The sequence below is a fragment of the Bidens hawaiensis genome, unplaced genomic scaffold, assembly GCF_021521415.1.
Source record: "Bidens hawaiensis isolate Kalapana, Puna unplaced genomic scaffold, B.hawaiensis_p1.1 tig00045558_1, whole genome shotgun sequence".
NCBI classification, from domain to species: domain Eukaryota; kingdom Viridiplantae; phylum Streptophyta; class Magnoliopsida; order Asterales; family Asteraceae; genus Bidens; species Bidens hawaiensis.
Genome location: NW_027498123.1, coordinates 22,755 through 38,510, shown reverse-complemented (window position 1 = coordinate 38,510; position 15,756 = coordinate 22,755). Strand labels below are relative to the sequence as shown.

The 15,756-nt window shown below is 36.5% G+C and overlaps 1 protein-coding gene across 1 annotated transcript; it reads left to right on the top strand.

Annotated features, from left to right (window-relative positions):
• Positions 1–10,069: 10,069 nt before the first annotated feature.
• On the top strand, positions 10,070–15,587 carry LOC143595833 (sucrose nonfermenting 4-like protein). Its single transcript, XM_077074756.1, has 12 exons — positions 10,070–10,171; positions 10,569–10,757; positions 10,843–10,983; positions 11,095–11,154; positions 11,369–11,458; positions 11,533–11,637; positions 12,215–12,356; positions 12,449–12,616; positions 13,447–13,510; positions 13,606–13,675; positions 14,678–14,771; positions 15,421–15,587. The coding sequence occupies exons 1-12, from the start codon at positions 10,103–10,105 to the stop codon at positions 15,519–15,521; spliced, it is 1,293 nt and encodes a 430-aa protein (XP_076930871.1). The 5' UTR covers positions 10,070–10,102; the 3' UTR covers positions 15,522–15,587.
• The last annotated feature ends 169 nt before the right edge of the window (positions 15,588–15,756 follow it).

The following is a 15,756-nucleotide window of genomic DNA, read 5'->3' as shown; positions in this document are numbered from 1 at the left end:
TATGTTCAGGCGAAGTTGTCCCTAACTTCGCTTGTCTAACAAGTTCGCCCATATAAGCGAACTTGTTAACAACTTCGCTTACATACAAAACTCAAATCTAACTAACACGATTACAGACACTCGACACTGAACTACTGACATCATGCACCAACATCATTCGATTAGAATTCCATTTTATTAGAGTTCCATTCGATTAGAGTTCCATTCGATTAGAGTTTCATTCGCTTAGAGTTACATTCGATTAGAATTTCATTCGATTAGAGTTTCATTCGATTATTGTTTATGAATAATGTATGTATGATATATGAATGTTTATGAATGGTGTATGTATCATATAGAAAAGATTAAGAGTATGTATGAAAGTATATAAATATAAAAGAAAAGAAAGGTATGTATGAATTGACGGTAAAAGGGTGGCAGACCCTAATAATATATGTGAAAGGAGGGTGGCAGGCATTAATAATATCTATGAAATGAGGGTGGCAGACCCTAATAATATATGTGAAAGGAGGGTGGCAGGCCTTAATAATATCTATGAAAGGAGAGTGGTAGACCCTAATAATATACGTGAGATTTTAGGGCGTAAGGCTCTTTAAGGGTGGCATAACCTAATAATATATGTGAGGTTAGAGGGCGAAAGGCTCTTTAAAACGTGTACATATGTATGTAAAGTAAGATAAAGTGAACGTATGAAAGAACGAAAGTCTGAAAGTAAGAATGAAGGTATGTACTTATGTATGTACGAAAGAAAGTAAAGTAGGCTAAGTATGCAGTATATGAATGTATTGTATGTTGCCTGATTAACTAGAACCCACTCAGCGTAGCTGACTTTTAGTATGCACGCATGTTAAAAGAGCTAGCATGAGGATGACACATGACATAGATTGAATGACTGGTATCTAAGGAAGGAAGGCATGATGTTTCATTTTTTTTTATTTTATGTTGAGACAACTTGTGATGTTTTGAGACAAGTATTTCATGGTTTGTAAGAAATGGTTGACTTAAATATTTTCGCGAAAAGTTTTAATTAACATATTTAGAACTGTGTTTATGAGTAAATCCAACGTCCAATGTAAGGCACCGGGACCAGAACCTTACATATAGGTTGTCATTATCATTTTAATAACACTCTTATGAGCATACTGTCATCACAGTATACTGGTAGAAAACATTATTGTTTTTTTTTTAAAATTACGCTCCCATTCTCTCATACGACATCAACGTGGCAGAGGTACATATTTAAGTTTGAAACGTGGCACCTTTCTGGTAGATGTTAAATTAATGTCACCGATTAATTAGCTTTAACTGTTTCATCAAAGTCACGCTAGTATGCATGTCGTTATGTTATAAAAAACCATCATCCTCATTCGGAGTTCTAACTTTGTTCCTCTGGGGATCGTGATACCAAGTTATCGTTTGACAATCAAATTCTTTGTTGTGTGTTTTGAAGGTAATTTAACAAAGTCACAAAGAATCCATTGCATTCATAAAGGTGAGTATTTTTTGTAAAACATGCATTTAGATTTGTCTATGCTAACTTGAATAATCTATCTATCTGTGTTTCATATTTTGTTCTCTCGATTTATTTCCCTAAGTAAAATTTGGGCAAGAACATACAATGCATATTCATCAATTAATCATAACCATATCACGTATACAAATCTATATTAGATTTATCATTAAATCGACTTTGTTAATCATGTAAAATCTTTTATTACTAAATTGGAAGTTTATCTTGCATTATCAAGTATTTGATTTACATAATATATATCATGAGGCAAGAAAAAAAAATTATAAAAGAATATTATAAAATAAATATAATAAAAATTAATGAAAAATATTAATTAGAATCTCTAAAAGCCAGTGTGAGCCTGGTTAAGACAACATAATCTGGCTAAAGTGGGACAACGAGACTCTCCAAATTTAAAGAATGCGATAGTCTAAATACAAGAAAAGTCGGCTTATACAAAAAAATTAGAATCTCAGTTAGTTTGCTACAACCATTAATTAGTTTGTTACAACTACTAATCATATTAATTATTCAGAACATATGTAATCTAATTAGTAATTACTTCATTCATTCTCCTATCTTCAAACCTATAATTACACTAATAATTAGGGTCAGGCTAAACATACCCCCTAGTTGCTTGTCATACCCCCCTTTGGAAAAACCAACTTTCATATTACCCCTTAAAATTATATAATTACCAAATTAGCACAAAATTAAGGATTTCATTTTTTTTTACAAGTCGTGTTTTTTTTATGATTTTGGGTTTAGGGTTTAGGGTTTGGGGTTCGGGTTTAGGGTTTAGGGTTTAGGGTTCGGGTTTGGGTTCGGGTTTAGATTTTCGGGTTTAGGGTTTAAGGTTTCAGGTTTAGGGTTTATTTTGTAAAAGATAAAGAGGTAAAATAAGGATATTATAAATGTATATACTATTAAAATTAAAGAAAAGATATTATAAATATTTACAAAATTAATACTAAAAAAATAAATTAATAGTTTTGCTTGATAGTTTTCAATGTGATATATGTAGTGGAGATTATTAAGTGAAAAAAATGTTGTAGGAACTAATATGTATATATATAATGTTATGAGGTAATAGTAATTAATCTAATAACTCTAGGGGTGTATATTTAGTCTAAATGGTATAGGGGGGAGGTTTAGCAGCACCCTAAAAATTACTAAACATTTTCTTTTTTGTCATTAAATGATATTTTTTCATACCATATCATTATTTATTTTCTCTCCCCTCCACTTACAATCAATTTAATAAAATATTATAAATTTTAATAAGATGCTATAGAAATTTTTTAAATATTTAAAAATATCCAAACATTTTCTCTCTCATCCACTTACAACACCAATAACCATTCCATAGTCTATATTATAAAAACCACACTCATATTATTTGATAATTGTGATGTGACATTGTGAATGCTCTGTAAAATGCATACTTGAAATCTGTCTAAATATGATAGCATTCACAACAATAAATTCTAAAAACACCGAAAAAAACATACATAGTTTGCCAAATAATAATAGCATCATTCGTTTAGTTGAGTAAAGTATCATTTTTATCCTTGTGGTTTGACAAATAATGCGAATTTCGTCCAAAAAGTTTATTTTTTGCATATGGACCCTCCACGTTTCCCAGTTCTTGCCAATTACATCCAAATCACTAACCCCGTTAAATTTTATCGTTAAGTCAAGGTAGACATGTCTTTTCACTATTTCTTTATTATAATACTTATTTCAGTGAACTTCGTTTTTCGTCCTTGTGGTTTGTCCAAATCTGCGGTTTTAGTCCAATAGTTTTAAGTTTGCAATTTTCTTCTCTATGGTTTCATTTCACTTGCAATTAAACTCGAATTCTCTAATCTCATTAAGTTTGGTTGTTAAACCCATCAGTGTGCCCTTCATGTGAGGGGCAGTTTTTTTCCTTTTCCCCAAATACACCCCAGCCCCTCGCGTGAGTGGTTGCGAATTAGGACTGATGTTTATTTGGAGAGAAAAACGACAATTGATTGTCACATGAGGGGCACGCAAATTGGTTAACGACAAGACTTAACGAGGTTAATAAATTCGGGTTTAAATGCTATTGGAATGAAACCATAGGGAAAAAATTGCAAACTTAAAACTATTTGACTAAAACTGCAGATTTAGACAAACAACAAGGACGAAAACCGCAGTTCACTAACATAAGTATTATAAAAAGAAATAGCAAAAAGACATGTCTACCCCTGACTTAACGATAAAATTTAACGGGGTTAGTGATTTGGATGTAATTGGTAAGAACTGGAAACATGGAGGGTCTATATGCAAAAATTAAACTTTTTGAACTAAATTCGAATTATTTGCCAAACCATAAGTACGAAAATGACATTTTACTCTTCTTTTAAAAACATTCAAAATCCACCCAATAAAAAAATCATAAAAACATCCCCCACTTGGCCCCACCACAAACACACATCACTCTTTTTTCTAGTTATTATCCAATAACATTTTTGAAAAATGAACATTAAAAACGGCTCCCACAATACACAAAAACTAATAATATAGAAAACTACCAAAAACCAATCTCAAAAAATATGCTACTGTGGATGCTATGATATTATTATTATTTATCAAGCATTTATGGAATTCACTTCACTCATCAACCAAATGGTTTCTAAACTAGTATCAGTTGGTACAAAGTGATGTCCCTTCCCATATGGCTGAAGGTTGAGTCTCGTTATAGACGCCAGTGTAGATTTATGAGTAAAATTAGTGATATACGAGTTTCCTGTTCTTAAGAAAAACCTTATTTAGCAATGACTTATTTTGTTATTGTTCGAATACAATGAAATTAGTTTTTCCAAACATAAAGTATAATTATAAAAAATGCATTATCAAAATAGTACCGAATAATCAAATACAAAATTGAAATGTAAAGGATCTTTAAATAATCTTAAGTAAAAAACTTTGTAATGATATCATAAATAAATCAAAAGTTATGTTACTTGTCACATTCATAGAGGGGCGGGTTTAGTATGAGTTGACTAGCCTCAACTTTATTTTATTGGTGAAGTATTTTGTGTAATATTTTTCTTCATTTTATGTATCTGCTACCCTTAAACAAAATTTTTTTATTCAACGCCACTCCTCAACTTTTTCTCTTAGATCTGTCATGACGTACATTCATATTACATAGCATAGTAATTATAGTAAAATGAGAAGTTCTCACTGTTTGCATAAAAATATATTTTCCAACTTAAATATATGCAACTCCGAAAATTGCCAAGAAAGATAATTTGTTACATTAAAAAAGTTGTTAAATTAAAAGCTTAAATGGAGTGTTAAGTTAAAGTTAAGTTATATTACACATCATTAATTGTAAAAAAAATTTAACAAATATTACAAAGGGTCTAATTTAAGACTCTTTAAGTAACTTGTGACACGAAATTAATTTGGTTCGTAAACAAGTCGAGTACGAGTTAAGGTTGGCTTGCTTAAATTAACCCAACTTTTACTAATTTTTATAACTCAAATAAAAGAGTTTCAGTTGTTTACAACATTATTTGATCATTTCGCATCACAATCTTTTCTTCTAAAAGAGTACAAAGTGGGAAGCTTGAAAGATCGGCATATGATTGAGCAAAAAGATCCCGGGTGGGAACACCACCCCCCGGATCCATGACTTGTTTTTTTAAGAATTAAGGAATTTTTATTGGTTTTCACCGGATATAATTTTTTGGGGTACTTTTTAATGCTAAACTGATATCTTTCGTACGAAATTGGTCATGTAACCTAGGATTCACGAGACGACTCGTCTCCTCTAACATCTAACTGAGACAAGTAAAGCAAACTTCTTTTTTAAAATTGAGCCAATCCGAGCTTATATTTTCAACCCATTTTAAAATTTAATCCGAGTTTCTTAACTTGACTTGAAAACAACCCTACAAATTTCAATCTAACAACACAAACATGATTATTATTTAACTAATTTCTTCATAAAATTAAATACTCTAAGAATATAATAATATTTTGTTATACAAAATGAATCAAAATACATAATTACTTTTTCTTTCAACCTTCTTGCGTAGCCCAATTGGTTATGACTTATGATAATGAAAAATAAGGACTAGACTTGTTTCTGGAGGTAGTCAGTTTAAATTAGAGTCAAAACGAAAATTTTATCCTGCATGCGTTACGTCAGAGAGTATTTACTTTAGTAGCGGTGCAACTAGTGTCAAGTAGCATCAGGAGAGAAGATTTCTTCGATAACCCGGGAAAGAAATAGAAATCAGGGGTAATGCCCTTTAAAAGAAACTCTTTACAGATTACAAACCAGGATCGGCCACAAACAAACCTACAGTTACCTGATTAAAGAAAAACAAACTTGTTATTTATTTCCATACCCAGTTACACAATTGAACAAACAAATACACAAACATTAAGATATGCGTAAAACATGCGAATAATAATAATAATTGTCGAAGCACGAGATGAATCTGACCTGATCCATGACGATGTTTCCACGAATTTCGAGATGAACGAACCACGTCTTGATCTTCTTCTCCGGCTGGTTGGGATCTGCAATGACTTTTTGGGGGTGTGGGGAGGTGGAGACCTCCTTATATAGGGAGCCTCATGGCCACCATCATGGTACCCTAATGGGCCTAGCCCAGTTAGGGTTACCTCCACAAAACCCCCTCAGCCCAATAACATTGTATTAGTCCATATAATAAAATAAGCCAAACATAATAAATTTAGGGTCGTAAAACCGGGTTTAGTACCATACCCCTACAAGCCCCCCAAGTCCAGCGTTGCTCCTGGGCGCGCAAGCGTTTAGGTGGAGCGCTGTACTTTATGAGGTGTGTTAGGGCGTGAGGCGGTTTTTTCTCTTTTCTTCGGCCTTATCTTTATTGTCTTTGAGTTTTGGGAGGTTTTCTTCAAGATTGTGACGTGTTGTGGTTTTTATGATAATGATGGTGCACTAGCATGAATAAGATATAGCACGCCGAATAATAAAAGCCTGCGCGCGAGGCGACTTACGAGCTATGAGAATAATAAAGCTTGCGCGCGAGGCGACTTATGAGCTATGAGAATAATAAGAGCTTGCGCGCGAGGCGACTTACGAGCTACAAGAATAATAAAGCTTGCGCGCGTGAGGCGACTTACGAGCTGTAAAAATAATGAAGCCTGCGCGCGAGGCGACTTACGGATCTATGAGAATAATGAAGCCTGCGCGCGTGGCGTCTTACGAGCTATAAGAATAATAAAAGCTCGCGCGCGAGGCGTCTTACGAGCTATATGAATAATAAAGCTTGCGCGCGTGAGGCGTCTTACGAGCTGTAAAAATAATGAAGCCTGCGCGCGAGGCGACTTACGGATCTATGAGAATAATGAAGCCTGCTCGCGTGGCGTCTTACGAGCTATAAGAATAATAAAAGCTTGCGCGCGAGGCGTCTTACGAGCTATAAGAAAAATAAAAGCTCGCGCGCGAGGCGTCTTACGAGCTATATGAATAATAAAGCTTGCGCGCGTGAGGCGACTTGCGAGCTGTAAAAATAATGAAGCCTGCGCGCGAGGCGACTTACGGATCTATGAGAATAATGAAGCCTGCGCGCGTGGCGTCTTACGAGCTATAAGAATAATAAAAGCTTGCGCGCGAGGCGTCTTACGAGCTATAAGAATAATAAAAGCTTGCGCGCGAGGCGACTTACGAGCTATAAAATGATGATAATGACTGGCCCACAAGGGCCTCCTCCGCGCAGGATGAATATCCCGGCCTGTTTTCAAAATAATAATGGAGGCACAAATGGCCAGATAATAATAATGATGTCATAGGTGTTTGTGCGGCTCGTAGCCGAACCTGCAAAAACATGTCAACTAAAAGTGGATGTATTGCATGGTTCCCATCCTCGGGCAAATTATGAGGTGTGCCCAACCTTTAAGCTTGGCGCGTGGCCTATGGGTTTATGAGGATTCCCAACCTTTAAGTTTGGCGCGTAGCCATATGGGATATTATGAGGATTCCCAACCTTTAAGTATAGCGCGTAGCCATATGGGATATTATGAGGATTCCCAACCTTTAAGTATGGCGCGTAGCCATATGGGATATTATGAGGATTCCCAACCTTTAAGTATGGCGCGTAGCCATATGGGATATTATGAGGATTCCCAACCTTTAAGTATGGCGCGTAGCCATATGGGATATTATGAGGATTCCCAACCTTTAAGTATGGCGCGTAGCCATATGGGATATTATGAGGATTCCCAACCTTTAAGTATGGCGCGTAGCCATGTGAGTACAATCATGGTTGTTCTTATCCTGATTTGGATTAGACTGTTCATTTGTTATGTCGCTTACGCGCGGCCTGCGCAATGTCTCCTTTATTCTCACGCGCAGATGTGGTGCGTGAGCGTGCATGATGCGTGAGCATCTAATATGCATGAGCATACGTGAAGCCCAATAACATATGTGATGCGTGAGCATATGAGAAGCGTGAGCATGTGATATGCGTGAGCATACGTGATGCGTGAGCATACGTGATGCGTGAGCATATGTGGTAGGCGTGAGCATACGTGATACGCGTGAGCATGCGTGATGCGTGAGCATGTGATATACGTGAGCTGTGGCGTAGAGTAATCACCGGGAGCGCGCATTCGACCCGCTGTGGCGTAGAGTAATCGCCGGGAGCGCGCATGCGACCCGCTGTGGCGTAGAGTGATCGCCGGGAGCGCGCATGCGACCCGCTGTGGCGTAGAGTGATCGCCGGGGGCGCGCATGCGACCCGCTGTGGCGTAGAGTGATCGCCGGGGGCGCGCATGCGACCCGCTGTGGCGTAGAGTGATCGCCGGGGTCGAGCATGCGACCCGCTGTGGCGTAGAGTGATCGCCGGGGGCGCGCATGCGACCCGCTGTGGCGTAGAGTGATCGCCGGGGTCGAGCATGCGACCCGCTGTGGCGTAGAGTGATCGCCGGGAGCGCGCATGCAATTCGCTGTGGCGTAGAGTGATCGCCGGGAGCGCGCATGCGACCCGCTGTGGCGTAGAGTGATCGCCGGGGCCGCGCATGCGACCCGCTGTGGCGTAGAGTGATCGCCGGGGCCGCGCATGCGACCCGCTGTGGCGTAGAGTGATCGCCGGGGCCGCGCATGCGACCCGCTGTGGCGTAGAGTGATCGCCGGGGCCGCGCATGCGACCCGCTGTGGCGTAGAGTGATCGCCGGGGGCGCGCATGCGACCCGCTGTGGCGTAGAGTGATCGCCGGGGGCGCGCATGCGACCCGCTGTGGCGTAGAGTGATCGCTGGGGGCGCGCATGCGACCCGCTGTGGCGTAGAGTGATCGCCGGGAGCGCGCACGATCTAGAGATTTTGAATATCCACATCAGGTAGGTTTTATGTAAAACCAACAGATCTAATAGGATTTATAGATCTATGAATATAAAGTGTGACTATTACTCAAACGAACCCCGATCTGAAAAAATCATAACTAGATTTGGTATATTTCACTTAGAAAAAACACAGATATAAGGGTTTTCCCCAAAAGTTCGGTGGTATTTCTTCCTGTGTATTTCCAGATCTGGAAGTATTTTTTAGATCTACGGATTTTTGGATTTCCATAGAACATTTCTGAAAGAAGAAACCGTAGACCCGAGATATTGATGAACAGATCGGAGGGCCGAGACGAGAAGCGAAGCGTGGTTCATTGCCGTCCCACGGATGGCGCCAATGTCGAAGCACGAGATGAATCTGACCTGATCCATGACGATGTTTCCACGGATTTCGAGATGAACGAACCACGTCTTGATCTTCTTCTCCGGCTGGTTGGGATCTGCAATGACTTTTTGGGGGTGTGGAGGTGACCGCTAAGAAACCTCCAGGATTTCTTGTTCACAGACACAAAAATATGGTGGTGGCTCTTATTGAGAATGACCAACCCCTAATAAGGAGGTGGAGACCTCCTTATATAGGGAGCCTCATGGCCACCATCATGGTACCCTAATGGGCCTAGCCCAGTTAGGGTTACCTCCACAAAACCCCCTCAGCCCAATAACATTGTATTAGTCCATATAATAAAATAAGCCAAACATAATAAATTTAGGGTCGTAAAACCGGGTTTAGTACCATACTACTGCAATAATAATAATAATAATAATAATAATAATAATAATAATGATGATAGTGTTGGTTGTTGTAGAGTAGAGCCGTTTTCTCCGGGGTTAGGGAAATCTAAGCGATTGATCGATTGATTGAAGTAATAATCCCACAACTACATCTACATGCATGTAATTGTAATGTATCTGTATAACCATAACCTTCACCTTCAGATTCCTTATTCAATTTCCCCTTTAGTGGACATCATCATGTACCCACGGCCACTTGATCAGTTATCCAGCTAAAGGATGGTTCATACGCACTTTATTTGGTCTCACGGAGGCAATCATGTCTTCTTGTGCGGTGATTTTACTGGGTATCTTTCATTTCATTTCTTTTGGGGCTTTTTTCTATTTGTATATTAATTGATAATAATAATAATAATAATAATAATAATAATAATAATAATAATAATAATAATAATAATAATAATAATGTGAAGGTGGGTCAAGTATCAACAGATGGTTCCTGTCGAAGGATCCTCCACCACTTTTATGACAATTTGTGATCTTTCACCAGGTCTGCACAAGGTATCATTCTATTTCAGACTTTGATGATCAATATTGTTTAGTAATTATCGGCTTATCGCGTTTAACTAGTGTTTCTTTTTAACGGGTGTAGCTAATTGGGTTCGGTTGTGTCGGGTCGGGTCAAATTGTTCAGTTATGCAAATTAGTTTAGTTTATAGTTTTAAAAACTATAAAAAGCAGAGTTTTTTTTTAAATGAGCATTTGTAAAATTGTTATATTATGAATACCGACAATATGCAATAATTTGGATGAGTTGTAAGAAAAAGTAATAAGAAAATAAGGGTTTATAACCAAAAGAAAATTACGTTGATTTAGAGGTTAGTGAGTTAAAATATAATACTAAATAACTAAACTTAGAGTTCTTCTAACTATTTTGGTGGTTAAATGTTGAATGAAGTTTAAGTTCCTGGTTGACGGAGCGTGGAGGATTGACCAACAACAAATGTTTAGTGAAGATGAGACTGGAGTCAACAACGTTATTATGGTCAAACAACCTGAGATTATGGGTCAACCCTCAGTTGTTGTTGATGATAGTCAACCCGTCATGGATATTGACGGTATGGATGATCACAACCATGCTAATAATGTAAGTGTTTAGCAATTGTTTGGGATAACCCTTACGTTAATTTCAACTTTATCAATATTTTGTATGTTTGTTTGTTATTTTTTAGGCTTCATCGTCAAGCAATGTTAGTGCTCCTCGTCAAATTTTCCCGCCAGTAAGGGTTGAAGACATAGAAACGACCCGCGATCGTCTATTTCAACATCTGTCGTCTTACTCGGTTTATGAGTTGATTCCAGAATCAGGCAAGGTTTGAGTTCTTTCCCTTTCACTTATGTTTGTGTTTGAAGTTACCTTTTTTGCCCTTTGGTGTTATGTTCATCCTGTTTCCGATACTTTTTTTCTTTTTAATATTTTTTAGGCATTTGCGTTGGATGCTAGATTGAGTGTTGAGGAGGCCTTTCTCATTATGCATGAAGAGGTACCCAAAAAGAAAAGATTTTTTCACATAGATCATTTTATTTAGTAAGTTAGAGACGAATAATATATTTTGTTTGACAATACGTGACACAGCACGACCTTTTTCGACCCAAATAAAAATATACTTATTTATAATTTGTAATCTACTTATAAATGTGTAAAGTTCAAGAGTTAAATCTATTAAAATTCATAATTCTCATTATTTTTCGTTTTAGGGCCTTGCTGTTGCCCCCCTTTGGGATGACGCCAACCGCCAGATTTCAGGGATGATAACCTCAGCTGACTTCATTTTGATTTTAATGGAGGTATGATAATATTAATTTGGGTCCAAGGGTATTGAAGACATTTGGTTAATGATAATTTACATATCTTTTTGCAGTTACACAGAAACCCAGCAGTGGCTGCTAATGGCATGCTTAAATTATCGTCTATCTCTTCTTGGAAACACGGAAAAGTTCATCTTCAAAGAAGGCCGTTAGTCAAAGTAACATCTTTTAACCACAAATAACAAAGTCTGTGATAAATATCATAAAAAACCAACATACTTTCTCATTTATTACGAAAAAAGTCCCTCAACATAATTTTCGCATTTAAAATTCGCACATGTCAGAAATATACGAAAAAGTCCCAAGTACTTTTCTAGATATTTAAAATAGTGACTCGTTAATTTATATATTTGTAAAAAAATTGATGTTTTTATACCAATTTGATAAATGGCATTTTTAACTCCTTAAAGTCGTAATTTTATTTTGCAAAAATGTCACTTTATCAGCTTTCAAAAATTTAAAAGGTAGCGGGTCATTGTTTAAAATATTTTTCAAATATACACGCATTCTAGAAAAGTGTAGTGACTTTAAGATAGCAAAATGGGCTCAGGGGACTTTTTCATGTTTTCAAAGACATGTGCAAACTTTTATACGCCAAAATTATGTTGAGGTACTTTTTCATAAAAAATGAGAAAGTATGTTGGTTTTTTATGATATAAATTGTTTACACATTGCAAAAATGTTGTATATGCTATCATTTACTTATAGTCCCCGTCCTTTTATTTGTAAACATAGGTTGATCCCGATGAGACCCTGAATGCAGTTGCATTTAACATCTTGCACAATCACGTATCATCGGTTCCCGTGATATATGTGCCAGAGGGTTCAACTTATCCAATATTGCTTCATGTGGCATGCTTAAGTGGACTCCTAAAACGTATGGTTTGGGTTACCTGATCGTTTTTTTAAGTAAAGTTTGAAGCCTATTGTCTTCACATGTTCTAACCTTTCTTTATTGTGAAAACATAGATATAAGCAATCATTTTGACAACCGTATCAGTTATTTGCCTCTTTTGCAACGATCGATTGCCGCTCTACCGATGGGTAGTTGGATCGGAGAGATAGGTGGTTCACGGAAATTACTAACTTTACTCACCAATCAACTTTTAAGTGATGCTTTGGGTGTGTTACTAGACGGTAAGTACAAATTCTTTAGATTATACTGCTGGTTTGTGTTTATCTGTTTGGGTTGGTTTTGGTTCAAAGTTCAAACCAAAAACTGAAAATTTGGTTTTTGAGATTTTGAAAATAGTCAATTTCGGTTATTCAATTTTCACAATGGGTTTGGTTTCGGTTTCTCGGTTATGCAAATTTGGGTCGAAATATTGGGCCAAAATAGTGAATTTGAGCCTAGAATGTTTTTGCTAACTAATGACTAATTGATTATTACACATTTGGGCCAAAAATTCTTGGGCTAAACCATTTATTACTGGTTTGGTTCGGTTTTTTCGGGGATGACTAGATGCAAAATCAAAGTTGAATCAGAATTTCGTTTTTTGAGAAAACATAAAACCAAACTGACGGTATTTGATTGGGTTTGGTTTGGTTTGTTTGGTTCAGTTATTTTGGTTCATGCACACCCTTGGATTACACTAGAGGTGGCAATGATGAGCGGGCCGGGTGACTGGTCAAAAAGGGTTATTGTTTGTACGGGTTGAAATGGGTTGGTTTGTCCTTTCTTAAAGATTTTTTTAACAATAAACGTGTTAATTTTGATTATTAAAACACTGTTTTAAAGAAAATAATTTAATTGTTTTGGAAGTAAAACGATTTAGGAGGCTACATATGTTAGAAATTGACTTGGGCGACTTTCAACCCGTTTGACCTATTTGATCTGTTTGAGATTAAAGACAACCCAAATTGACATGTTTGAACCATTTGATTCGTTTAAACCGTTTGTGAGCTCAAATCATCAGTTCACATGTTGATTGCAATATCTCATTGTTTCTTTTTCTAATCTTGTGCAGAACATATAAGCTCAGTGCCAATTGTTGATAATAAAGGAACCCTAGTTAACATTTTCTCTAGAAGGTAATTTGTTATTTAGTCTTTTGACTGTTCAAACGATTTTTTATTTATTTTTATGATCCACTAGATTTTATTTTGATTAAAACCTATGTTAACAGTGACATCACTTCATTAGCAAAAGGCAATGTATATGCGCATATCCAACTTGACCATGCAACCATAGCTCAAGTAAGCCTTGCCCACACTTACGTAGACAATTAATATTACAGGTGGCAAAATGGGTCGGGTAACTAGTCAAAACAAATAGTTTTAATCGGATAAAAATAGTCTGGGCTGGGTCTGACTACTAGGGCTGTTCAAAAAGGTTACGGCTTGTGGCTCGGTCAAATAAAGCTCGAAAAGTGTTAGTTTGAAACTGGCTTGGTTTGTCTTTGACCCAAGCACGAGCAAAGGTATGCTTGGTTCGTTAGACTCGTTTAGCTGGTTCGTTGGGTCGCTTAAGTTAACGCCCAATTTTTGATATATGTGAATTATAAGCCAAAGTATAACCCAACTTATACTATATATAAATTATAAATTTGGTAGTTTATTGATTATGCATTATGTGTATGTTAAAAAGATTATTATTCTTTTATATGTGTGTCAAAATGTGTAAAAATGTAAGATTAGTTTTTTTTAAATAAACGAGCCGGCTCGAGTTTTTTACGAGCTGAGCCCAAGCTCAACGCCTCAACATTTCAGCTTGTTTAGATAAACGAGATGAGTATATATGTGTGTGTGACCATGTGTAAAGTATAACATTATTTTTTGAAAAAATAAACACGCTGGCTCGAGCTTTTTACAAGCCGAGCCCAAGTTCAACATTTCATCTCATTAGGATAAACAAGCTGAGCTTGAGCCCAACCTGGATCAATTAGAATAAACGAGCTGGCTCGGCTCGTTTACTGCCCTATTGCTAACATGCAGTTTTATCTATTATTCCGACTTTTGTAAATAGTTTGTGTCAGTTATTATTCAAAAAAGTACATATTACCAAAATAATCTGTACTTTTATAAACTAATAAAGTGATTTATGAGCTTGTATGCATTTGAAAACACTTTGGATGACTCTAAACCCATTCGACCCATTTCCTTGTTAGCTATTGGAGATCAAAACCCACATCAATGGATTAGTATTATTTTTTAGTTTCTTTTATTTTTAATAACACTGATTACATTTCCATGCTTCAGGCATTGCAACTGGTCGATAACACACATTCTAGATTTGAGACATGTACTCGCTCTGATACTCTATACCGGGTCATAAATCTTCTTTCCAATCCGGGTATGTATCTCCAAAGCATCTAGTTCAATTGCAGCTTGTGTATCATTCATGCCAAAATGTTTATGTGTATTCTGCCTCTTTTTAATGGACAAAATGGGTGGGTTTGGTAACGGGTTCGGGTCAAAACTCAAAACCACTAATTCTTTTATTTGAGTCAAATTTTTTCAAGAAAAAAATGTTGTGTTTAATAGATAAATGTGTACCGCAGGGGGTGTTAAATGGGTCGTGTTAGCTGGTCGAACCTAAACATGACACGAATTTTTGTGAGTTGGCATGAACATGACCTGTTCAGCTTGAGACTTTAATTTACTTGTAAATTTTCTTTTTGCGTATGAATGCTCTAAAGTTACAGGTTTACGACTAAAAATACAAATGGATACTAAATAAATTATGTTTGAACTATAACACTTATTGCTCATTTTTATCTTTTAAATTTTGGCTTAAATATCCAATCAGTTTATAACATAGTAATATATGTTTAAATTTGTCCATAAAAAAATACATTCTAGACAACTTTCAACACATTGACCCATTAAACACGTTTCCATTCTACTAAGTTATGTTTATTTTACGCATTTGACACGTTAGAGATATAACAAAACCTGACCCATGTTCTAGTATTTGCTCAATATTTTTATTTTTGCAACAGGGGTGCGGCGGGTAGTGGTGGTTGAAGGTGGGACCCAGCGCGTATTAGGGTTGATCACATTGAGAGACGTGTTTTCTCTCATGTTTAGAGCTTTCCCTTAAGTTTTCTATTATGTATAATTTAGTGAAGTTTTTAGCAAAGTTATGTTGTTATATGGTAAGTTATCTATCAAGAACCATGAATAACACAATTGTTTCTATGTAGTTACATTTAGTTATGTTAAAAGGTTATGGTATTGTCAATCTAGAAAAGTAGTTTAATCTTGACTGCTCATTTGTAAGTTATATACCAAAAATCGAACGTACAGTTTGGTGTTTGTAGGGGTGAACATGGATT